The sequence below is a fragment of the Podarcis erhardii genome (assembly GCF_964252035.2).
Source record: "Podarcis erhardii genome assembly, chromosome: Z".
Lineage (NCBI taxonomy): Eukaryota > Metazoa > Chordata > Lepidosauria > Squamata > Lacertidae > Podarcis > Podarcis erhardii.
In genome coordinates this window covers 11,072,710-11,098,759 of record NC_138504.1, presented here as the reverse complement: position 1 = coordinate 11,098,759, position 26,050 = coordinate 11,072,710, and the positions used below count along the sequence as shown (strand labels likewise).

At 46.2% G+C, this 26,050-nt stretch overlaps 1 protein-coding gene and 1 long non-coding RNA gene across 7 annotated transcripts in view; one reads left to right on the top strand and one right to left on the bottom strand.

The window, feature by feature from the left end:
• Positions 1-26,050, bottom strand: part of LOC309334092 — a 55,155-nt gene that overhangs the window by 28,488 nt on the left and 617 nt on the right. The gene's annotated exons all lie outside the window — the stretch shown is intronic.
• The window catches only part of SEPTIN6 (septin 6), a 49,301-nt gene continuing 30,789 nt past the window's right edge, over positions 7,539-26,050 (top strand). For 4 of the 6 annotated variants that reach the window (XM_081848107.1, XM_081848104.1, XM_081848106.1 and 1 more), the window contains exons 1-2: positions 11,704-11,754; positions 21,996-22,110. In XM_081848107.1, coding sequence (XP_081704233.1) covers positions 11,719-11,754; positions 21,996-22,110 — 151 coding nt within the window. In that variant the 5' untranslated portion in view covers positions 11,704-11,718. Of the gene's footprint in view, positions 7,930-11,703; positions 11,755-21,995; positions 22,111-26,050 lie in introns of those variants that run through there. The other 2 variants (XM_081848109.1, XM_081848105.1) reach the window with 2 other exon arrangements.

Below are 26,050 nucleotides of genomic sequence, written 5' to 3'. Positions count from 1 at the left end.
GGCTGGGATAGATTAAGCCGCCGCATGTGATGCTGCTGACTGCGTTCTTCCGCATGGCGAGAAACTTAAACAGCCAGCGATCTTTTATTTCGGGAGAAGCAAAAGAGTGGTGGTCGCCGGACGCAGCTATACAACTCCCCTTTCTGCGGAGTTGCAGAAGTCGGATTTAGGGCGGTGCGGATGGTTCTCCCGCACAGGGCGCCGCAAAATTGAACAGACCCATAACTGAGAAGATCCGTTTGGGGGCGCCAAATTTTGACTTCTCGCTGGAAACCAAAGATGCCCAAAGCCTGCCCCTATCCAGGGACAGCGGCTCCCAAATGGACTGGCACCTTAAAAACCGTTTAGGGGTTGGTTACCTATCTAGTCTACAGTCCCCGATTCGTTCTATGGTACCGGAGAGTCGATCTGCACTATGCATTTTTAAAGCAGCGTGGTACCACTTTAAGCAGCCACGGCTTCCGAAAAAGAATCATGGATACTGTACTGCATTTTGCTCAGGGCGCTGAGTTGCTGGGAGGCAATTCCGCTCCCAGAGCTGCAAATCCCAGAGTTCCCTGGGAAAGAAGGACTGTGAAACCACTCTGTGAATGAGTGGGTCTCCTAGCAACAGGGGGTCTCCTAGCAACTCTCAGCAGTACACTACGTCCTAAATTTCAGCTCCCAGAATTCTTTGGGGGGAAGCCTACTTTTATCACACTGTTGTTGTTTAGTCGTTTAGTCATGTCCGACTCTTCGTGACCCCCTGGACCAGAGCACGCCAGGCACTCCTGTCTTCCACTGCCTCCCGCAGTTTGGTCAAACTCATGCTGGTGGCTTCAAGAACACTGTCCCACCATCTCGTCCTCTGTCATCCCCTTCTCCTTGTGCCCTCCATCTTTCCCAACATCAGGGTCTTTTCCAGGGAGTCTTCTCTTCTCATGAGGTGGCCAAAGTATTGGAGCCTCAGCTTTACGATCTGTCCTTCCAGTGAGCACCCTACTTTATCACACTACTTTAAACTATATAGCGCAGATGGGGGCCAGCGATTCTCAGTGGGGGACTTCCTAGTGCTGCTAATCCCTTCCTGATCAGCTGTTTGACAGTGGCCAAACAAAGAACAATCAGGAGTGTCCTTTGGCAGACATGTCTTTACCTGCTCCACACCTGGCACCACACGTGACACATAGGAAGCTGCTTTATATACCAAGTCAGAACATTGGTCCACCAAGCTCAGTATTATCTACACTCACCGGCAGCTGCTGTCAGGGGCTTCAGTCAGGGAACAGTCCCAGGCCTACCTGGAGATGCTGGAGGACTGAACCTTGGGCCAGCTGCATGTGAGACAGGTGCTCTACCTCTGAGCCATGGTGCTTACCTGATTTTAGGTGTGGGGCTGGTGGGTATATTTGGGAGGGAGACTGCCTTGTGGGCCAAGTTAGGCCCCATGCTGGGCTTAGGTAGGTCTGGTGGGGCAGAGTTTTTGCACCACTGCAAATCAATTCTGCCTGCTGTTACTGCAGGAAACCAGTTCTGCTTGAGGAGGATGTGTAATGCATGTAACGGAGATTGCTAAACTAATAACAACAATATACTTAACATAGAATCATAGAATTGTAGAGTTAGAAGGGACTATGAGGGTCATGTAATCCAACACACTGCAATGAAGGAATTTTTTTGCCCAGTGTGGGGTTCATACCCGTGATTCTCAGCTTAAGAATCTCATGCTCTGCCAACTGAGCTATCCAGGTAGTTAATATGCTATCAATTCTAATCTGTTACCTCTGAGGATGTGGACAGGTTCCTTGGATGAGTGAAACCAACCACCTGTCTCCTTGATCCTTGCCTATCCTGGCTTATAAAAGCTAGCTGGGAAGGGCTGGGAGATGGGCTTTGCAGGGTGGTGAATGCTCCCCTCTGTGAGGGAGCCTTCCCAGACCTGCAGAAAGAGGTGGTCATCCAACCGCTTCTTAAAAAACCATCTTTAGTTGTAACCAATATGGCCAACTATCACCCAGTCTCAAATCTTCCATTCTTGGGCAAGGTGGTTGCTTGGGCAAGGTGGTTGCTGAGCGAGTGGTTGCTGAACAACTCCAGGCATGCTTGGAAGAAGCAGACCATTTGGATCCCTTCCAGTCGGGATTCAGGCCTCATCATGGGACTGAAACTGCCTTGGTTGCACTGGTTGATGATCTCCGGAGGGCTAGGGACAAAGGTGAGAGCTGTTTTCTAGTTCTGCTGGATCTCTCAGTGGCTTTTGATACCATCGACCATAACATCCTTCTGGACTGTCTAGAGGGGCCGGGAGCTGGGGGCACTGTTATACAGTGGTTCCACTCCTTCCTCCTGTGCTGTGTTGGTGGGGGGGGGGTTGGGGGGGATGAGTGTTCAGACCCCTGGGCTCTCGCTTGTGGGGTGCCTCAGGGTTCTGTCCTCTCCCCCATGCTTTTCAACATCTACATGCAGCCGCTGGGAGAGATCATCAGGGGGTTTGGGCTGGGTGTTCATCAGTATGCAGATGATACCCAGCTCTACCTCTCTTTCACATCAGAACCAGTGAAGGTGGTGAAGGAGGCAGTTGGAGGATGGATGGCGGTTAATGGATTGATGTTGAATCCTGACAAGACAGAAGTACAGTCATACCTCGGGTTTAAGTTGCTTCTGGTTGAGCGCTTTTGGGTTGCGCTCCACTGCGACCCGGAAGTAACAGAATGTGTTACTTCTGGGTTTCGCCGCTCGCGCATGTGCGGATGGTCAAAATGACATCAAGCGCATGCGCAGAAGCGGCGAATTGTGACCTGCACAGACGCAGGTTGTGTTCGCTTCTGGATGCGAACGGGGCTCCGGAACGGATCCCATTTGTATCCAGAGGTACCACTGTACTGCTTTGGGGGATAGGAGGCGGGCAGGTGTGGAGGACTCCTTGGTCCTGAATGGGATAACTGTGCCCCTGAAGGACCAGGTGCGCAGCCTGGGAGTCATTTTGGACTCACAGCTGTCCATGGAGGCGCAGGTCAATTCTGTGTCCAGGGCAGCTCTTTACCAGCTCCACCTAGTACGCAGGCTGAGACCCTATCTACCCATGGACTGTCTCGCCAGAGTGGTGCATGCTTTAGTTATTTCTCGCTTGGACTACTGCAATGCACTCTATGTGGGGCTATCTTTGAAGGTGACCTGGAAACTGCAGCTAATCTAGAATGCGGCAGCTAGACCACATAACATCGGTCTTGAAAGACCTTCATTGGCTCCCAGTACATTTCCAAGCACAATTCAAAGTGTTAGTGCTGACCTTTAAAGCCCTAAATGGCCTCGGTCCAGTATACCTGAAGGAGCGTCTCCACTCACATCGTTCTGCCTGGACACTGAGGTCGAGCGCCGAGGGCCTTCTGGTGGTTCCCTCACTGCGAGAAGCCAAGTTACAGGGAACTAGGCAGAGGGCCTTCTCAGTAGTGGCACCCGTCCTGTGGAACGCCCTCCCACCAGATGTCAAAGAGAGAAACAACTACCAGACTTTTTGAAGACATCTGAAGGCAGCCCTGTTAAGGAAAGCTTTTAATGTTTAACAGACTATTTTATTTTAATATTTTGTTGGAAGCCGCCCAGAGTGGCTGGGGAAACCCAGCCAGATGGGCAGGGTATAAATAATAAATTATTATTATTATTAAGCTTTATAAGACTGCAGCTTTCCGATATCACAAGAATCTTAGGTTCTGCAGCAACCAGCCAACACAGCTTTCTCAATGGAAGTTGCAACACTGTGGTCTAGAATATTATTACCGTATTGGTTCTTGCAAATGAGAGACATAAAGTATGTTAAAATCAATGATTTTTAGGCCAGTTTAGGGTGACCAAACAGAATACAAGCATTCAGTTTTCCCTTATGCTGCCTGGTAGGCAGATGTGAACTTTAAAAATCTGCTTCTCATTAATTATAGGGAAGATAAAAGCAGTATCTTTTCCAGTCTGCATCTTCTCCTAAGCATTTCTTGAGATATCCACTAGGGGTAGCGTGTGACCCGTTTATTCCTAAATGAAACTGATGTTGCAATCCTAAACACATCATTTGCAAAGGTAAGTAGTACTGTAAGTCTAATTTGACTTATTGGGACTTACTTCTAAGGAAGCATGCATTGCTAAGGAGTTGCTTATTGTGCTGAACCCATTAGCACTTAGCTAATTCCTATTTATTTTATAAGATTTCTTACCTGCCCCTCACCATAAGGTCCCTGGGTAGGTTACAGCAATAGAATGTGCACTTATTTTAAAAAACAAAATAAAACCACTACCAAGGTAAAACACATGAAACTGCTCCAAATGGGTTGGGATCTATATAACTTCAGCTTATAGAGGTGAGTCCCAGGAAAAAAAGTACCTTAATGGTCCAAGACTAGGATAAAGAGGTGCATCTTGGGTGAAGCTGTTTGGTGAAGGTGCTAGTCACACCTCTGTAGGGAAGGCATTCCACAATTTGGTGGCTGCCACAGAGAAAACCCTCTCCTAGGACACAATTCCCCAACACCTGAGAAGGTCAGTAGGGATGGAAATGGCCTTTCAGATATTTGGGACTTTGGTCATTTTGGGCTTTAAGCAATAATGTGAGCACCTTGAATTGGTCCCAGATACAAATGGGCACAAAGGGATACAATGGTGGCGCTGTGGGTTAAACCACAGAGCCTAGGACTTGCTGATCAGAAGGTTGGCGGTCCGAATCCCCACAACAGGGTGAGCTCCCGTTGCTCCGTCCTGCTCCTGCCAACCTAGCAGTTCGAAAGCACATCAAAGTGCAAGTAGATAAATAGGTGGCAAGGTAAACAGCGACTCTGGTTCACCAGAAGCGGTTTAGTCATGCCGGCCACATGATCCGGAAGCTGTACGCTGGCTCCCTCGGCCGATAAAGCGAGATGAGCGCTGCAACCCCAGAGTCGGCCATGACTGGACCTAATGGTCAGGGGTCCCTTTACCTTTTTACAAATGGGCATCCCTCTCTTGCTTCCAACTGGCAACCGCAACCCTCTTCAAGCTCCACTCAACAGTTCATTCTCCAAGTGATCTCCTTCAGCTCCCCTCAAAATACAAACCACAAATATGATTTATTAAAGGTTCAATTAATATTTTCATCCCACTTTTGCATGACAATGATAAAACAACCTGCAAGAAAAACATGGAAATACATTATTAAAAAAGGAAACACTTAAATTACATGCTCACTTTGACAGGCTCAATAACAGGACACTAATACATCAGCAAGATAAAACACTAATACAAATCTCCTGGAAACTACAGATCACTCCATAAAAGCCAGCTTCTCTTTTTTAAGGCTTTAATTTTTTGTGAAAGGTGGAAAGGGAGTGAGCCTACATGGAGACTTCCATGAGAATAAGTTTAATGATGATGATGATCACAGATTAATTTATTTTTTTGTACCCGTCCTATCTGTCTGGGTTGTCCCAGCCACTCTGGGCAGCTTCAACAGAATATAAAAAGAACACAGCAGAACATCACACATTAAAAGCATCCTGATACATGGCTGTCTTTAGATGTCTATGGGAGGTCATATAATTGTGCATCCCTTTGAAATCTGATGGGAGGGTGTTCCACATGATGGGCACCACTACCAAGAAGGTCCACTGCCTGGTTCCCTATAACTTCACTTCTTGCACTGCCAGAAGGACCACAGTGTCCAGGCTGAACAATGGGAGTGGAGATCCTCCTTTAGGTATAAAGCACTGAAGCCGTTTAGGGCTTTAAAGGTCAACACCATTGTGCTGTTGTTTGTGGATTCCAGTATGAGTGCCCTTCACATATGGTGCCTGTGGTATGCACAGTGCAGTCCTGTGTCTACAGTTAATAGGTGAAGAATGTTACTCGCAGAGCACCTGGTTGAGGCTGATCCAGTTCTGATCTCTTCCTATGCTCCACTGTAAGACTGTGACCGAATGAAGATTTGTGGCTACCTCAAGCCAGCTTTCCCATGTCTTCCCTTACCTCTGCTCTCACTTTGCTTAACATCCTGCCTCATGAAGGGTTCTGGAGAACTGAAGGTCATTGTTTTGAGATATTTCAGGCCAGTGTCCAGTCTGGTCCTGTTCTCAGAGTAGCCAACCAGAATGCCTGTGGGAAGCTTGCATGCAGGACATGTGTGCAAAAATACAACACAATTTCACAACAACTAGAAACTGGCAAGTCCTTGGTCTGAATGTCACCTCCTCCCAAACTCACCAGGTGGACTTTGGCAAACTACTCTCTTGGTGCCTTTGCAACACAGAGAATAGTATACTGATTTACTTTGTAAGGGCTGGAATGTGGAATGCTTTGAATGCTTGAAAAAGCCTATATAAATGTTCAGTATCATGTGCATGAGTAAAGAGAAAAACAAATTGTAAACAGGGGAAACACTTGGCCACAAAATGCAACAAATACAGTATGTGAATTTTTTATGTAAAGCTTAAGATAAGCTGTTAATGAAGGGTCACTTGGCTTATCTTTAAGCTTTACAAAGAAATTGTCACAGATTGTACTTCTTGTATTTCATGGCTATGGCCCCTGCTGTTCGCAACATTTTCAACAGAGCAAATGCATCTGAAGCTGCCAACTGAGACTTACATTTCATGCATCTGCTGAAATGGACTCAACATTCTGTAATAAAACCTGTTAGGCTTTTAGCTGCCACAAGACTCTTTGATGTTGATGCTGCTTCCAGTTTCCTTTGGCTGTGTACAGGGGCGTAGTGGGGGGGGGGAGAGAGAGATGTCCCCCCCCCCCAATAAAAATACATACTTAACAAAAAGTAGAAATTGGAGCTTGTGGGGTTGTTGGGCTCACATAGGGCACGAGATTCCTGCATTTCAGGGCGTTGTATTTGATGGCCCTTGTGGTCCCTTCCAACTCTTTTGATTCTGTGATTTATCCTGTCTGCCCTAGGCAGTGGACAAAGAGAGGTGTGCGAGTAAATTAGTATTTCTTGTTCCACCCACTTTTGCTTCTGGCCCTGTCCACACTGGCATGTGGCCCCTGAGAGGGGTTCCCTAGAAAGGAATGTGGCCCTCTGAGAGAAAAGGGTTGCCCAGCCCTGCTCCAGCCCAAGCAGGAGAGAAGGAAGCTGGCTTGGCTCAAGAGGAATGCAGGGCCAGCTTAGTATGCAACGGTGCAGTTAGAGCCTTAGAGGTAATGCTAGGCTTAAGTTAGGTACATAGCTGTCAACGTTTCCCTTTTCTTGCGAGGAATCCTATTCGGAATAATTCCCTTAAAACAAGGGAAACGTTGACAGCTATGGTTAGGTAGTTTTAGCCCTTTGAATGCTAAGGTGCCATGCTTCACTTATTTCCAGCTGAGGTCAGCCAGCACTGCTGCACTTGGAGGCCTCTCCTGCTAATTCTGTTGCGTGGGGGCCCTGAAGTCCTGCCCTGAGGGCACCACTAGTAGTAAGGCTGGAGCGCCCTCCTCCTCCTCCTCCTCCTCCGCTTTAGTTCGCGGTCTCCGTCCCTCCCTCCCCTTTCTTTGGCTTCCTTCCTCCCCGGTCTCATTCAGAGCCACCCAGGCAAGCGCACAGTCACATCATAGCCGCGCGGACCCTAGCCTTGCGCGCGTCTCGGACTGCACCATTTCGCCCGGGGGAGGCGGTGGGGGGAGGAATGCTGTGGAGCCGCCTGTGGAGACTCCTCGAAGCGCGCGGGAGGAGCTGACTGCTTCAGAAGGGAAGGATCTCGCCAGCGCCCTTCTTCTCTGCGCCCTAGCCGGCTTTCTAGCTTCAAACGAGTGGCAGAGGATTCGGTCGTGTCCACGCCCCATTTCACTCTCCCCCCCCCCATGCCGCAGTAGCCGGGTCCTTCCTCCACCCGCTCAGTCAGTGTAACAGTGTCTCCTGGACTGAGGTAGAGTTTGCAGCGGGCTCGGCTTCTGAGGAGGCGAGGCGAAGGGGCCATGGCGGCCACCGAGATAGCGCGCCAGGTGGTGAGTGCGCGGCGACTGGCGTGGAGGGCGCACCGCTCTCTGGACTGGGGTGGGCCTCCCTGAGCATGGCTGACCGGCCGGCTAGCTAGCTAGCTAGCTAGCTTGCCTTCCCTGCGAAGCTGCCGCTAGAACTCCAGCTCTCGGGGACTGGCAAGGTTTGCGCGCGCTTCTTTGGCGAGGGAATCCGCGGCTAGGTGGTGATGCCGACGACTGAGAGGGAAACGGGCCAGAGAGGAAAGAGGCAGCTTGGCTAATGAATGAATGCTGGGTGGATACCCGGATGGGCACTTCAGGAAAGCGGGCGCGAGCTGCATATACACTCCCCAGCCCGAGATATTCCCATGGTTCCAAATTAAGAACTGGGCGTTAACACAGCGGGAGAGGTGCTGGGGGATTCCGAAACCGTCTTTTGTAAATGATCAGAGATGTGATTTCTTAAATCTCGGTCTTATTTTTGCACATCGCTGTTACTGTCAGCGCAGAGGGATGTGGAGCGGGCTGGTGATATAAGAGAAGCCGCTGGGGTGATGCTCTTGGCGGTGACTTTCCCGTTATAGGTTCGGGTGATGGCGAATGCGGGGAGGCTATGGACTGCTGCTGCTGCTTTTTGTCTTTATTTGTAGGCTGGATTTTATACGCGTGTGTGCGGGGGCGGGTGGGAAGACAGGAGGACAAGAGGATGTTACTGGCTAAAGGTGATGGGTTTTGGGGGGGGGGGTTTGAAGGAGAGCCTTTGTATTAAACAAAAGAGGGTTTGCTTGATTGTGTGTGATCTGACTGGCCGTGATGGGCCGGATTTATTGGGTAGCGTGTTGCATAGGACGAAGGAAGCAGTGCTTTGCAGATGACTGTCTTAAAGGCTTGGCCTGATGAAACGGGGAGATGTGGGTTGAATGATGCGGTGGGTGTGACCTCTTCTTGCATTAGCGTGGGATAGTTGGGGGCAGATTTTAACTAGGTTTGGGTTGCTCAGTTGTGGAGCCTTCTTCATTTCTGGGCTATGCTAAACTGGAGCTGTGGTGCATGTGTGCATTTTGCAGACGAGGGATTATTTATATTTATTTCTTTTGCAGGCTGTGGGGTTGCAACTGCCAGGGGTCACAGCAGGCACCTCCATAAATAAAGTGCTTTGGGTTTGATCGTAAATTGTTTCATCTTCAAGCAGCTTAATTGTCATTGTGATCATTTTCCATAAAGTGTTCATTTCTCTTTCTGGCTCCATTTAGATTCCTATATATTGGCTTTTTTCTTTTGGGTGCATCACTCACATCACAATGCCTGGCATCTCCCAATATGACAAAGAATTCTTTATTTTTTTTAATTGGAAGGGTGGGAGATTTTTGTCTCTGCACAAGCTCTGTAATGTCCAGAGCTCACCTGCCCTTTTGTCTCTGCTGTGATGAAAGGGAGCACAGAGGCACTCCTGAGGCAGGAGATGGAGCCCTTTGCAAACCAAATTAATTGAACATCTTTGGCTTGTAGGTGGGTTTAATTTGTTTGCAATTCCCTGTTCATTTTAACTAGGGAAAGGACCACAGGAGCTCCTGGGATTTCTAACCTGGCAGGATGTTTAGAAGAAGGAGCATGCAGTGTAGTACAGCAATTGGGGATGGGGATTCTCTGTCCCTCCAGATACTGGACTACATCTCCCATCATCCCTCACCATTGGCCATCTTGGCTGGGGATTATTAGAGTTGGAGTCCAACAATAGCTGGATGGCTAGAGGTTCCACACCCCATTTTAAATGGATCATCTTTGTGTGTTAAAATAATGTGTTGTACTGCATGATGTTCTAGGGCTGGAATGAATCCAGTTTCTCCAGTTTCAAATATTTAAAGAGAAGCGACCATAACTCAGTTAGTGAACATTTGCCTTGTATGCAGAAGGTCCCTGATCTTAATCTCTGGCATCTCTAGTTAAAACAAATAATGGGGAGCAAGTGAATGGAAGACCCCTAGTTGAGGTTCTAGAGGACTGCTGCCAGTCAGAGCAAGCAGTTTGGGGCTAGATGGACAACTAGCTTGTATTAGACAGCTCCTTATACCCCTACATTTCATGAATCTGACCTTCAGAGTGCAATATTTCAGTTTGTTCAGTTGGGTGGTATCCACAGTTCGTTCCAAGTGTATATCACCGAGTGACATATATTTGGCTTGGCATGGTGAGAGTAGGGTCCAGATCCCTGCTCGGATCCATGAAGCTCACTGTGAGGCCTTTGCAGGTCACTTGTAATCTATTTCCCCTCAAAAGAGCTCTGAAGACAAAATGTGATGACCTCATTTATGCTGCCCTAATAAACATCTTGACTGAGGTTTGGAATGTCAGTGTGATAAAAAGTTAAAAATAAATGTGCTACACTACGCTTTGCCAACCTGGTGGCTCCCAGTTGTTTTGGGCTACAGCTGGCAGTCAGCGCCAGCCAACCTGGTGAACATCACAGGAGGCTGCTGGATCAAGTCAATGGCCCATCTGTCTAGTCCAGCATCTTGTCCTCATAGTGGATTCTTTAACAACAACAACAACAACAACAACAACAACAACAACAACAACAACAACAACATTTCTGCCCTACCTTTCCTCCCAAAGAGCTCAAAGTAGTGGCATGGATGGTTCTCCTGTCCCTCTGTTTTACCTTCTCAATAACCCTGTGAGGTAGGTTAGGCTGAGAGATGGTGATTGGCCCAAGGTCACCAAGTGAGCTTTATGACTGAGTGGGGATTTGAACTCTGGTCTCCCAAGTTCTAGCCCAATACTCCAGCCACTATACCACATTGGCACAGATGCATGTGGGAAGCCCAAAAATGCCCTCTTACAAGGAAGTTGCCTTATATCAGGTCAGAACATTTTTCCAGAGAGCTCCAGATTGCTTACTCTGATTGGTAGATGGTTTTCCAGGATTTCAGACCAGGGACATTCCCAGCTCTACCTGGAGATGTCAGGGATTGAACCTGAGACCTTCTGCAAGTGAAACAGATGCTCTGCCACTGAGCTGTGGACCTTCCCTTCAAATGTGCGTCCGATTGGCAGGACAGGAAGACGGGCCATCCCAAGGATCTGGAAAAGCTTGTATGAGAAAATGCACTATTTCAGACAACCTGTTCCATTCTGTGCAATGCTTTGTAGGTCAGAACCAGCAAAGAGACTGAAAACAGACTGATTGCCAGAGAAAATTGTTGTGACATGGTGTGTGTGTGTGTGTCACATGTAAAGGCACTTAAGCGGAAGACCACAGTGAGAAGGCTTCTTGGGACTGCAGAACATGCTACAGCCAATCCACATGGCTAATGCCTGGCATCTGGGTGGCCTCAGATAGAAGAGGTTGCTGGATTAGATGGGCCATTTTCCTGACCCAGCAGGAGTCTTCTTATGTTCTTAAGTTTAAGGCAGCTTCTTACCCAGGTTGCCTGATTTCCAAAGCACCACCAACTAATATTTGCTTTTAAGTTCATCTTTAAAAAATTAAATAAAATAAAAACAACAGCAATTCATCTGCTCAGCTGGTTTGAATTTTAAAAGAAAGCTGCAGCTTCTTTTAAATTAACCTAGCTGCTAGCCTAGGGAAACGCAGCAATCCCCATGTACTCAAGCCATAACACCCCCATGTCCACAGCCATAACAAACGCAAGATCCCCAGTCACCCTTCTGCCACATGACATGCAAAGGGCTGGCTCAAGACATTTAGACACCCGAGGCAAACCACAAGATGGGTGAGTGAAGATCTACATCGGGAACAAGGGGAGGAAGCAAAGCAACCTTACTCAACAGCTGAAGTGGGGATCAGAGGCTGCCATGGAGGGAAAAGGGACCCACTCTGAATCAGGCCAGGTGGGTGCAGAGTCCAGGAGACCCTCAGAGGGCAGTTTCTGCACTTACTTCCTTGGGGGTGGGAGGAAACCAGAATGCCTTCTGTTTGCCAAGAGACCATATACAGTATTCAGGAGTGGGGGTGGGAAATACCAAGGTGGCGCCAGATCCAGCCTCCAAAGAGCACACCACAGCTATTGCTGTTACCATGGTGGTGGCAGCAGGCGATGCATTCTTTGGGTGCTGGATCTGCTGCCCAAGGCAGTGGCCTACCTGGCCTCATGTAGACTGAGAGGCAGTGCAGGAAGAGCCCTAAATCAGGGGTGGAGAATGTTTTGGCTCTTCCCAGCTTACATTATTCCTGATCACTGGCCATGTTGGCTAGGGATGATGGGTGCTGGAGCCCAACAACAACATCTGGAGGACCACATGTTCTCTGCCCCTATTCTAAATCCAACACTGATGCTCCAAAACATAACTGAAGGAAGATTATTGAGGTAGGAATAACCTGATTTTCTTACAGCAAGACATGTGAATTATTTGTGGATGTTGCTCACTTGTACTCTAGGGTGTGTGTGTGTCACTCTGCCTAAGGATGGAAGAGACTGGAGCCTAGTGTGGACACATGATCATAGGAAACTACCTTATCCCAAGTCAGATCATTGGTCCATCTAGCTCAGTATTCTTGGCACTGACAGGTCTACCCCACCCCTTCCATTTGTCCCAGTGGTGTGAGTGGTGCTCCTTGCCTCTAGAGTGGGTGTGGGAAGGGGTTTATTGGTTTGTTGTTGTTGATGATGATAATACTTTTATGATTTATACCCTGCCCATGATATAATTTTATAAACATCAAGCGTTAAAAACTTCCCAATACAGGGCTGCCTTCAGATGTCTTCTAAAGGTTGTGTAGTTCTTTATCTGCTTGATGTTGAAGGGAGGGGTTTCACGGGGAGGGCACCACTACCGAGGAGGCCCTCTGCCTGTTTCCCTGAAACATCACTTCTCGCAGTGAGGGAACCACAGAAGACCCTCGGAGGAGGACCTCAGTCTCTGGGCTGAGCGATGGGGGTGGAGATGCTTCTTGAGGTATACTGGGCTAAGGGCATTTAGGGCTTTAAAGGTCAGCACCAACACTTTAAACTGTATTCAGAAACATACTGGGAGCCAGTGAAGATCCTTTAGGCAGCCACATGCAGTCACCAGTCTAGCTGTTTTTATTATGCATTTTGTGTTTCTCGTCTTGTATTTTATGTTGTGAACCACCCTGAGATCTACGGATGAAGAGTGGTATACAAAATTTAATAACAACAATAAGAATAATATTTAGGCATTCACTTCCATTGCCTTTTTGTGATACATTCAGCCAGAATTCATCTTTTGTAGATCCTTCTGTACGGGGGATACTTCTTCCGCTGAGATCGGCCTGCACTTAGAGCACTGAGGAAGTATTTAAGAAGCTGAATGTTTCAAGATGTGGGAAATGAATGCTGTGGCCTTGGTGCAGTGCAACTGAACATGAAGAAGGTTGGGGAGTGGGTAGCATCTGATGCAATCTACCATGTAGCGTGTATGTACACAGTTGTCTCATGGAGAAATAGCACCAGCTGTGCCTGAGCAAGGGTTTGGTGGTTTGATATCCATTAAGAACCTAAGAAGAACCTGCTGAATCAGGCAGGTCCATCTAGTCTTGCATCCTGTCCTCACGTTGGCTGGGCAGATGACTAGAGGAAGCCTGAAAGCAGAACCTGAGTCCAACACTACTCTCCCCACCTGAGATTCCCAGCAGATGGCTTTCAGAGGCACATTACCTCTGACAGTGGAGATAGAACATAGCCATCCATCAGGGATAGTCGCCACTGACAGCCTTATCCTCCCTGAATTCATCTAATCCTTCCAACTTGGTGGCAATCACCATTTCTGGGAATGAATTCAAGAGTTTAACTCTGCGCTGTGTGACTAAGTACCTTCTTTTGTCTGGCTTGAATATTCTAGCATTCAGTTTAGTAGCCCCTAGTTCCCATATTAAGAGAGAGGGAGATAAACTGTTCTCTTAATCTACTTTCATTCCACCATGCATAATTTTACACACCTGTGTCTTGTCTCCTCTTACTTGCATTTCCTCTAAACTAAACTGAATCTTAATTTATTGTCATTATTACACCCCTGAGGTCTCCTCTTTCCCTAACACAATGCAGAGTGCCTGGTAGAATACACTGGTGGGAGAGGTGAGGAAGGCTGTTCTGGTTTCCAGTCGAACAGCAAGCAAAATGAGCAGGGTTGTGACCCTCATGTTTCTTGGCAGTCTGTCTTCTTAGCAGATATATAAGGAAGGCCTTTCTAAAGAAACCTGAATGTTTAAAATCATAACTGCATTTTCTGTGTTGAGCGTGCATAGGTCTATTTAACATGCATTGTCAACCTGCCATGGATGGTAACAAGGCTTGGCTGATGCTTCCAGGCAAATGAGAGTTAGTGGGTTGTCTTAATGTGTGTGGCTTTTTGACAAGCAAGAAATGAATTTACCACAAATGGCGAATGTCTTCATTTTAGTGCATGACTCACGCTGGCTGTCTTTTTTCTTTAAATAATATTTTTGTTAAAGATTTTATTGGTTCACAAAAATGTGCATTGTCTTTTTTCATGTTGTAGAGTCCTTTTTTTTACTTTTGATGTGAGTCATTATACAGAATAAAGTGGGGGAAGAAGAAAGAGGAGAGGGAGAGAGGAGATAGGGGTGGTAATATTTAGTGTGTTTGTGGGGCTGTCCAGATTTGGATTGCTAGGGGTTCCAGGGCCAGGATGAATAGGAAGGGAGATGGTGGGCACTCTTGTTTAGAACCTCTTTGTATTGCTATGGTATTAGAGTCCGTACCATTGATCCTACATTTTGCTGAAGCTTGGGAGTAAATTTGTTTAAGGATTTGTAGGAAGTTGGTTAACACTGCTAAGAAGTATTTATTTCCATTCTAAACAATCAAAGGCTTTAAGGCAACCATATTGTGTGCCTCAACTCTTACCTTGACTAGTTTATGTTTCATGTGGTGGAAGCACCGCTAACCCAAGCCCAAGACAGCCAACGTCCATCAGGAAATTACTGAACCTGATCAAACACAGCAAAACAACCAAATTCCCACTGATGATTATGTCCCTAGACCACTGAAATGCCATACATCAGGCATGGCCAAACTTGGCCCTCCAGCTGTTTTGGGAATACAACTCCCATCATCCCTAGCTAACAGGACCAGTGGTCAGGGATGATGGGAATTGTAGTCCCAAAACAGCTGGAGGGCCAAGTTTGCCATGCCTGGCATAGGCCAATGGAGGGGAACTTAGCTGCTCTCTGCATGATGTTGTTGGACTATGAATCACATCATTCCTGACCATCTGCCATTGTGGGTGGGGGTGATTGGAGTTGGAATCGAACAATATCTGGAAGGCCTCAGGTAGCCCAATTCCTTCCTCTTCTTTTCAGTTTTGGGGGAGATGACTTCTGCTTGACCTTAATGCATTATTTACTGAGCTGTGCAGAAATACCAGTTTCTCTGCAGTGCAATGATTTCTTAACCTCTTTCCTATTTGTGACATTATTACAAGGTAATTTTCTTGCAGTGCAAAGTAGGGGGGAAAGGTTGATATTGCTACCTTTTGCAGAATTATGGCCCTGATCCTGCAACAAACCTGATGGATCTTTCCCAAGGGAAACACACACACACACACACACCTGGGATGTGTGGGTGTACAAAGGAAATAGTTTCCTCTACAATCAAAAGTTTATATTTCAGATTATGGGAAACTGGGGATCTGGCCCTTTAATACACAATTTAAAAAGCATTAGGCTTTCTTTATGTGGTCCAGACCCTACGGAGTTTGCAATGTGGGGAAAACAATTTAGGAAGCTGTCTTAAGCCAAATCAAACCATTGGAGAAGAACCATCACTCAGTAGAAGCCATTTGCATTGTGTGCATTTGGTCCCATGTTCAGACCCTGGCATCTTCAGGTGGGGCTGGAAGAGAACATTGTCTGAAACCCCGGAGAGCTGCTGCCAGTCAGTGTAGATAATTCTGAGCTATGTGGACCAGTGATCAACCTGAGCATAAGGCTGCTTCCTTTGTTCCTATTGGTCCATCTAGCTAAGTAAATACTAATTGGCAGCTGCTGTCCAGGTGTCCAGATGGGAGTTTTTACCCTGCCTTACTTAGGGTCGGGTGTTAGAGGAGGTGCACTCCGTTGCTTCTCAAAACAGACAGATGCCAACACCAACAACTATTGAACCTGGGACCTTATGCCTGCAAAGCGTATTGCTCTCCCACTGAATTAAGGTTCTTTCATGGGATAGAGGTTGGCAAGAGAAATGGGTCAAGGTAAGGCTGCAGCTGTTGTTTATGAGAAGGGGTGATGTTATGCTTGCCCTGCCTGTTTAGAGATTGAAATTGCTGCTTGCTTCTGACATGATGGAATTGTGACATGCAAAGTCACCAGAGCAAGAGTGGCTGAAAAACAGTCTCCTGCCAATTCAGGAAGAACCCCGCCCAGCTGTGTAATGGTTTACAGTCATGTCCTTCTGCTACGGGGGACTCTGGGGACTCTGTGCCATCCTAGCCTCTGCATGCTTCCCTGCCCTTCTCGTGAACTCCAGCTCCTCCTTGCAAGAGCTGGAAGGAAGTGCTTTCCCCCATTTGTGTGAATTTCTGCTGAATTCTCCCTGTAATAACAAAGTAGTGGCTGGTATCTTTTTATCCTTCTTTTCCGGATTGACTCAGGGAAGAAAATTGAACTGTTAAAATATCCAGATAGTTTGTCGTTACTGTCGTTTCTAGTCAAAAAGCAGTCAGAAACTGTGAATTCAGGTTGGCCAAAGAGCTCAGTGCATTTTGAAACTACGTGTAATGTCTTCTGCCTTATACAGTCATACCTCGGGTTAAAGTTGCTTCAGGTTGAGCATTTTCAGGTTGCGTTCCGTGGCGACCCGGAAGTAACGGAACGGGTTACTTCTAGGTTTCGCCGCTCGCGCATGCGCAGACGCCCAAAATGACATCACGTGCATGCGCAGAAGCGGCGAATCACGACCTGCACACATGCAGACGTGGGTTGCATTCTGCTCAGGATGCGAATGGGGCTCCGGAACGGATACTGTTCGCATCCAGAGGTACCACTGTACACAGTTTACTGGCTTTATTAATACGAGAGAGAGAGAGAGAGAGAGAGAGAGAGAGAGAAATTCAGAGCTCCTCCTTCAAGTTTGCAATGTGTGTGCAATAGCAGCAAAGCAAAATGACACATGCATATTCCAACAAGGATCCCTGCCATTGCATAATTGGCATTTCCCCTTTCTGCAGATCAAGAGGCAGTCAAGAAATGTATTTGAAGACTCACCACATTCTGAACCAAGAGCAGACTCACACACACATGCCCATGAGAAGGGAGTTTTGCATTTGCTAATTTCCCAAGGCTCTTGCAGCTACCCATCTTGTAACATCTAGGCTGTTTCATTCCTGGAATTTGCAGCGCTCTGTTTTTGGAAGAGTCCCCATCAGTGCAAGCCTATTTCAAAAGAGAGATAACAGCAGCTTAGTTCCACCAGGAAGTCTCACCCCCGAGAGCCTGTTTGAGGATGTTGGGGGCAGACAGCAGGGGTTGGGGGTTGCCTTCAGGCTTTTGTGGGCTTTCAGGAAGCAGCTGGCTGGCCACCTCTGGAAACAGGATGCTGTCCTAGAATGGGCTTTTGGTGTGATCCAGCAGGTCTCTTCCTATGTTCCTCCTCTAGTCCTAGAGGTAGAGCCAAGAGGAGGCTGGAGTGACGCACGGCATCCTGAACGTCTGGTTCTCAGCTGAAAGCTGCAGCTTGCATAGCAAGAGGAACACAGTGTTGATGGGGGAGCTGCCTTGTTCTGCCCTCACAAATCTCTAGGGTAGAGTTTCAGAAACCTGAGTCTCTAGCTGTTTTGGACTGCAATTCACATCATCCTTGACCACTGATCCTGCTAGCCATGGATGATGGGAGCTGTAGTCAAAAACAGTTGAAGACCCAAGTTTGGGAAAACCTGCTTTTAGGGAAGCTCTGCTGGCCGGATGTTGGTTACCATATACATGGTGGCATTTATTGGTCACCATAAATCACCCCTGCTTTGTGCTTTAAACATGTGACTCTTGAAGATGCTGCATTTCTGTATGGTGTGGCAAGGGCAAAGCCCAGGTTGCTGGTGCTGCTCTAAAGATCGAAAACACAATGAGGTTATTAGCTTCCTCAGCAGGAGCATCTATAATTGGACTGCTGTAATTGGATGTATTTTTCAGTAAGTGCATCTTGCAATGCGCCTCCTGGAAAGGAACGGAAGCAACATGGACTCATTTTACCTATTTTTTCAGTTGTTTAAAATGCTAAGCATCCTGTTCTGCATGCAAGGAGCAAGAATGGCAAGGGATTAGAGGGTGGGTGTGCTTTCTTCCAAAGAAGATCCTCCACCTTAGTTACCTCTGCAGCACCCCCAAGGTGTGACAGTTTGCTGCTACATCTTGCAGCAAGTATGCTGTGCAGCTCGGTACTTCTAAAGTCATCTGTGATTTTGAAAACTAACAGAAATTTCAATGTAGCAAGTTCAGTGTAGATGAAATGACGGCAAATGACTGTAGTGAAAAGAATGTCCTCTTGATAGATGGTTCAGTCAGACTTTTTTTTTTTTTTTTTAAAGTGTTGCACCTGCATTGCTTTTATGTTTTGTGGATAAAGTACAGAGAGGAGCTGCAACAGGAGAATTAGACACCTGCTTACTCTTTTGCAACAAATGGCTTACAGCATAAACATTTCTGAAATGCTCATTTGACCCACTATTGAAAAATGTAATTGATGCGACTCCCTTCATGTTGCTATTTTTCTTGCTTTCTCTTTTCCTTACCCAATAAATGGGAAGATTGATCTGATTACTACACCTGACTGATTCTTCTCATTCCTTTTCTCGGTTCTGTTTGTTTAACACCCCCCCAAAAAAACCCCCCCCACAACTTTATAGTTTGGTCTACAGCTATTTGCTTTATATAAAGACATACTTTTTGAAGGATTGCAGCTTGGGGCAAGTAGCTTTGTAAGGCCTTGGGAGGAGAACCTTTGCATGAGCAGAAATGCATTCCTCTACGAAATATATGACTCTGTGGCAGGGCATTTTGGAATATGTAATGATACCATACTTGGTGAGGATGATGGCAAGAGAGAAGCAATCGAAATGCGCGCAGTGGGGCAGATGGAGAAGCACACGCATTCAGCATCTGAGACATAAAGGGCCCCTCTGGATTGGTGGTTTGTGTGTGTGTGGATTCTGCAACATGCCTTTGATGCAGTAATAGCTCGTTAGTGGTGGATTTATACTGGACTGTCCACATATCATACCACTTTGTTGTTCTGTGATGCATCTCCAGCATTACTGCATTAATGCAGTCTAGAAGGGTGCTTTTGAACTGGACCCGGAAAGTGGTTGGCAGCCAGAGCAGTTGGGCCAGGATTGGTTTTCAGTGCTCAAGCCATCTTGCCCCTGTGAGCTACCTAGCCACCAAATTCTGCACCAGAAGGATAGAAAATATTGGGCTGGATGGACTAATAGTATAATGAATAGCTTAAGAAATATAGTACATACTATATTCCTAGTATAAGGAATCATCATGTATGTAGTTCAGGCAGAGCCAACATGGTGCCCTCCATATGCTGCTGGGTTTCAATTCCCATCATCCCTGACCATTGGGCAGGCTAGCAGTGCCAGATGGGAGTTGTTGTCTATAACTTCTGGAGGACACCAGTCTGGCTACCCAATGTGGCTGAACACACAGCTTTTGTGTTGGTCTGTGTCTCTGGACTTGTCAACAGAATGTCGGGCTTTGCTCTTTGGCTTTGCCTATGGATCAGGATTTTTGTTTTTTGGGAGCTGGCAGCCCGACATTTAGGTACTGTTTAAAAGTGAGTGTGCCTCTGGATAGAAGTTGCTGGTGTGTGGATTTGTGGATCTCATTGTAGACTTCCAAAGAGGTAGAATTCTGGACTAGATATTGTGTCTGATCAAGCAGAACTGTTCTAATGTTTCTTTTGTGCAGTAGGCAGTTCCCGCTTAAAAGTGTTCCAAATGTTTGTTTTAAACTTCTTTCTGCACCTTTGCGCTTTCCTGAATCTGAGGCAGTTTACCAGGATATGTGTAGACAAACATACATACATGCATACATACATAGAGCCATCTTTGCAAATTCATCCCAGGGTCCTCAGCTGTAGTGATGTGGGGTGGAAGAAAGTATGTTTCATAAGTTAATTAGTAAGGATGAATGGATGTCAACTGTAGATACAATAGGAAGCAAGCTTGGCAGTTTCAAAGTTGCAGTTAATGTGGTTTTCCCCACCCCAGATGATTGCCCCATGTGTGCTTTAATTTTTGCCTCAGATATTTCAGGTCAAATACTTGTAGTATATTGGGACAGAAAATGTTGTTGTTGTTGATCATATATTTATATTTGTCAGTTGCTTTATACAAAAGTCTCAAAGCAACTTACAGTGGTACCTCGGGTTACAGATGCTTCAGGTTACAGGCTTCGCTAACCCAGAAATAGTACCTCGGGTTAAGAATTTTGCTTCAGGATGAGAACGGAAATCACGTGGTGGCGGTGCAGCGGCAGTGGGAGGCCCCATTAGCTAAAGTGTTACCTCAGGTTAAGAACTGTTTCAAGTTAAGAACAGACCTTGAGAACAAATTAAGTTCTTAACCCGAGGTACCACTGTAATAGACAACAAACAAAACCGGTTGAAAATGAACGTGGAGTACTCCCCCCCACCCCACTTTCATTTACTAAATGCAAATAAAATAAACATGCTGAGGTGGATCACTTATGAGGGCAGAATCTCTGGCCCACAATCCTAGTTTGGTCTAATGAGCCTCTGGATTAAGCCAACAAGGCCATTTGGGACAAACTACAGCTGCCTATGACTGTTAGTCACCTGACACCAGAGATCTCCAGCCAAAGTGCTGAGGTCCCACAGCACTAAGGTCGTAGATATGCCCCTGCTTGCTCCTTGATAGTAAAAGGGAGCAGCAGAAGCTTATATCTGAACTTAGCCCTGTGGGATGTCACTGGAGTGCTAAGATCAGACATAAGTCTGTCTCTGTTCTGTGGCTTGAAGTTTGATGTCAGGGGATTTACACGTGAGTGGCCCCAGCCACCTGTCAAAAAATGGCCCACAGAAGATGGTCCAGTTCTGGATGTGGTTCCCACTTGATTCATTCACCAGGGTATCAGAACGTTTTCAGATGAAACCTGAATTGTTTCCAGTACTATTACCCTGTGAAGATTACCCTAAATTCCCATTCAAAATTTCCAGTTCAAAATTTTGCAGAAATCCCACATTACTGTACTACTTTGCTGTCCACTACAGCTTTGGTCAAGCCACTTAGGGAAATTCTATCTTGCAGTGTTTTATGTCTTGGAGCCTTATTGTTCAAACTGATCAAATAGCCATATGAGCAGAGCTTCCAGATGTTGCTCCTTTTTGGCTAGGCTTTCAAATTGTGTCATAATGCAGTCACAGCTTCCATTTTTAACTATTGCTTCTGGACTCAGGACGACTTTTTAGTTTATTTTTTTCCTACTCCACCCTTCTTGAATTTTATAAAGAGAAAAAGTCCTTGGGTGTGCCTCTTCTTTTGAATTGCCTTGTGTTTTAAAATGCTAACAGTTGTAAATGGTGTGTGCATTGCTTGTGCTATTGGAAACACAATTTTTATGAGTGCAAAACAGCCTTTTGATATGTGAATATCACACTTCAGTTGTGTTTTGCTTTGTTAGTTGACTCCTTATCAGGTTATCAGCCAGGGATGCTAGCAGTCAAGAAAAAAAGATTTGGAAAAGTATGCAAAAAACCTGTTTTGAGATTTGGATGGCAAAACAAAGAAGTGGGGCTGTATCTAATGCTAGTCCTAGCAGCCCCCCTGAAATTAATGAACATGACTAACTTGGGTTCATTAATTTCAGCGGGTGGCATTCAACCAAGTTTTCCTCAGAGCAGACTCATTGAAATGGATGGACCTTACTTAAGCCATAGCCATTCATTTCAATGGGCATGCTCCAAGTAATACTTCATTGAATGCCACCCAATGGGTCTACTCTTGGACTAGCATTGGATAGAACCCATGGTGTACTTTTTTTGGAAGGGAGAATTTTCAAAAGGCCACCAGGAATAGAATGTGGTGTTCTTTTAAATCTAATTTTAACATGACTTTCTTTCAAACTTCCTTAGGGCGAAGGCTGCCGTACTGTCCCTCTTTCTGGCCATGTAGGATTTGACAGCCTTCCTGACCAGCTGGTTAATAAATCGGTTAGCCATGGTTTCTGTTTCAACATCTTGTGTGTGGGTGAGTACAACACTTCTTCCCCCCTTTCCATTTTTGGAAAATTCTGTTGATGAATGAAGGTAAACTTGCCTAACAAAGTAATCCTTTGACTTATCCAGAACACACATTATGTGTTGTCATCTGATCCAGTTTTTAACAACAGATAAACAAGGATCACTGCCTCTTTGGGTGGTCTGAAGATGATGAGGTGGGATGTGTTGTGTTTTGCTGGGACAAATGAGCAGAAGCACAGAGGTTTACACTGAAGGCGTGTAGGATTTGTTGACTTGGGATGTGATGTTCTTTGATGGAAAATCAGCTGGGTGGCTTGTTTTTAAGCCCGTTGTTTCTGGAAAGAATAGACACACAGAGTTTCTTCCAAATGTAATGCTGTTGCTGTGAGTTGGCTAGCTCCAATGATGTACCTTCATTTAAGTTTGATTCGGGCATCCTCCCCCCCCCCCACATGATTAGTTATCACATGGAAGAGTGAGAACAAGGCTGTGTTAGATGGTCTCCCTGTGTAACCAAATTTTGCATGATAGCTCCTGAGGAGCAGCTAGTCACCTGTATTTTGGATACAATTGGGTGCTCTTTTATATCAAGGTGGCAGACTGAACCTTTCAGAGCTGTACCAATTTTAATCAAGTTTTGCAAGATGGTTCCAGAGATGAAGGAGAAGTTCTTTATCTGTGTTGGGACACAATTGGACACCATTTTGAATTAAGCTGGCATTCCATTGTATCCAGACATGGATTAAAAAAACACACCCTGCTTTTTGATCTCTGGAACTGTGCATTGGATGAGTTCGTCTGCAGAGGGGAGCTTGCTCTACATGTGTTGCCTTCCTCTCTGATCAGGGTTCCACATCACAGCGGGAGCCTGAAGTTCACATAGCAGGCTTTCTCTGCAGATATGCCACCTCTAGTTGAAACAGCAGATGAAGAGAGAGAGAACTGATTCTGGACTGCACAACATCAGTTATTGGTGGGGAAGTTGCACAGCTGAAAACCCTAGTTGAAATGGGTCTAAATGATCTGTTTCTGACTATGCACCTTCTTGAGCAGCTTGACAAAAAGGGGGGATGTTGGCGACTGGGCTTTAGTCGTTTACCACTTCTGGGTTCAGGGAGGACCCCTTAAGCAGCAGGTAGATCGCAGCATCCTTGTGGCCTGGGGGAAACTCCCCTCTTTCTGCTCCTAATTAAATATCTCCCGCCTGCTTTTTTCCTGATCGAAACTGCCACCAATTGACAGCTGCTGTTAGCCCTGCTGAGGGAAATAGTACAGATCCTTGTATTATGCCTATATTCCTCCCTACAGAAGGGCTTTCAGCAGCTTTGAGGGATTCGGATTTACATTCGTAAAACAGCATTTTTTTTTGGGGGGGGTAGTTAAATACCTCCTTCTGCTCTGATGAAAACTGAAGCTGCTTTAAAGTAAATCAAGTTAGGAGAGCTGATAATGGATCTTCTGCACCGTGTTTGCTGTAACACATTTATTGTGTGTGTGTGTATTTCTGGGATGGGGTGTTGTGCATAAACCCTGCATGTTGAAAGGTTGAGCTCGACTTGCTGATTGCCTTTGTAAGAAGTTGCCGAGTTGCTATATGTAACTAGGTGACACGCTCTCTTGACGGTGCTCTAGTTTCAAGGTAATGCTAATAGACAATGGCAGGTGTGCTAGAAGGAAAATTCCATAGTTCAGGATGCAGTGCTTTTGTGGTACATTTTGAAGCTGGGGAGCAGCTCAAGACAGTCCCCCTCCACCAACCATGCCCCTACCCCAAGGAGAGTCCCAAAACACAGGCAACTGTATTGATCCATGCAAGCCCAGTCCAATACATTTTGGTACTTGAGGCAAACCACAAAATGGTGCCTCTCGCCAGGGAATAAGGGGTGAGTGAAGTTCTACAAGGGGCTGGGGGCTGGAATAATGATCTAACATTGGGAACAAAGGTGGGAGGAGACCAGCAGTGCCTCCTATTCGCCAAGAGACATGGTAGAAGTCGCATGGGGGGCGGGCAGATCCAGCCTCCAAGGAGTATATTGCAGCCACCAGTGGCATCCCGACAGTAGCAGCAGCAGATGCATTCCGTGGAAGTCAAATCTACTATCCCTGTGGATCCTGTTTAAAGCATTGCCCCCCCCCAAACCCCTCTTTTCTGTTTTAAGGCTCCTCTCTCTCTCTTTTTAAAAAAGATTACCCTTCTTTAAAATCAACAATGAGCTCAGTTAGAAATAAAAATAATAATTGTAAATACCCACTGTTGAGGATTCAAACACTAAGTGTTTTGTTGTGTTTTTTTAAGAAAGGAAGACATTCTAGAGAATAGATTTGAGCTGATTCCAGTACTCATTGGGTAACATGCCCTGCAGTGTTGGGGCCACAGCTAGAAAGGCCCCGCTTCAGCCATTCAATTTGTCATAGCCTCTTCTGATAATAGCAGTGGACATGAGGACTGACATTGAGAGAAGCCTTTCCTTCCCTAAGGTATTAATGGACTCAGATGACGCAAGGCTTTCTAACTAGAAGCAGGACTTTGAGCTAGAAATCTGCCTGTGAACATGGCTTTTGTGGCTTCTCCTCTGCCAGGAAGTGAGCTGCTGTTTCCGCACCAACTGTAGCTTCTGAACCACACAGAGCACATTGCAGAAGATGGCCTTTGAGGATGCATGCTTGCAGGCATGGAGCCCTTTGATCTAGGAGAGGCTGCAGTTTCCAAACCAAATTGTTGTCAAATGCTTCTTGCTGCAGCTGCTGCCAGACCTTCTAGATCAGGGATGGTGAACCTTGGGGTGGGGAAGATGATAGATGCTGCTGGACACTAACTCCCATCAGCTCTATCCAGCATGGCCAGTGGTCAGACACCTGATGCCATTTGACATTAGGAACAGAGATCTCCAATCAAAGCACAGAGGTCCCACAGCACTAAGATCAAAGATATGTCCTTGACCACTCCTTGAGAGTGAAAGGGAGCTTCAGATTTATACTCCCAACGGTATCTGAAGGTGCCCCCATCCCTGTTCTAAACTCAGCAGCTGGACGCCAGTAGCATGCCTAGATTTCAAACCTGATTAGCTAAGGGGCATTAATTGACACCATTAATGTTTTCAGGGAAGTCCTATAACATCTGCTTTACATGCAAGTCCCAGGTTCAGCCCCTTGCATATTGAGATAGGACTGGGAAGATCTCCTGCCTGAAACGTTGGAGAGACACTGCCTGTCAGTGAGGACAGTATTGAGCTTGATAGACCAATTGCCTGACTTAGTATAAGGCACTTTCCTGGGCTCATTCTCTCTCTTGACTGCTGGAGAACAGTGCAGCACAGTCTCTGTCAGCTTTGGGAGTTGAGAGCTGCCTTGCGCTGAGTCAAACCACCCAGCTTGCTGTTGTCTGCACTGCCTAACAACTGGCTTTCTAAGGTTTCAGACAAGGTTTTCCCCAGCCTTACCTGAAGGTGTTGGGGATTAAGTTTGGGACCTTCTGCATTCAAAGCAGGTGCTCTACTACTGAGCTACTGCCCTTCACTGATACTTTTCAGATCGTTCTTCAGAACCTGTTATGGTCAAGCAGTTGTTGAAATTTAGTTGATAGCTTCCACTATGAAAGCAAGCAATGTATAGTGAAGCTATTGAAAGTGGTACAAAAAAAGCATTTAAGCAAGCTTTATTTTTGGAAGCCGCAAGTCACCTTTGATGGAAATTGGAGAAACATAAATTCTTTCTCTTCTCCATTTCCCCCCTCCCTTCTGAACCCAATTGGATGCAAGCCTGCTCTTTTGATTACATTTTGTTCCAATTACATTACAAACAAAAGTCTTTGAAATCATATCAGAGAGCTTAAAGTAGCTGCTTTCTGATTTCGTAGCAGAAAAATATCTCTGTACTTGATAGTAAATGCAGAAAATGTAGAGCTCGGCAGAAAGCAGAGTGTTCTCTGAGGCTCGGTGCATTAATAA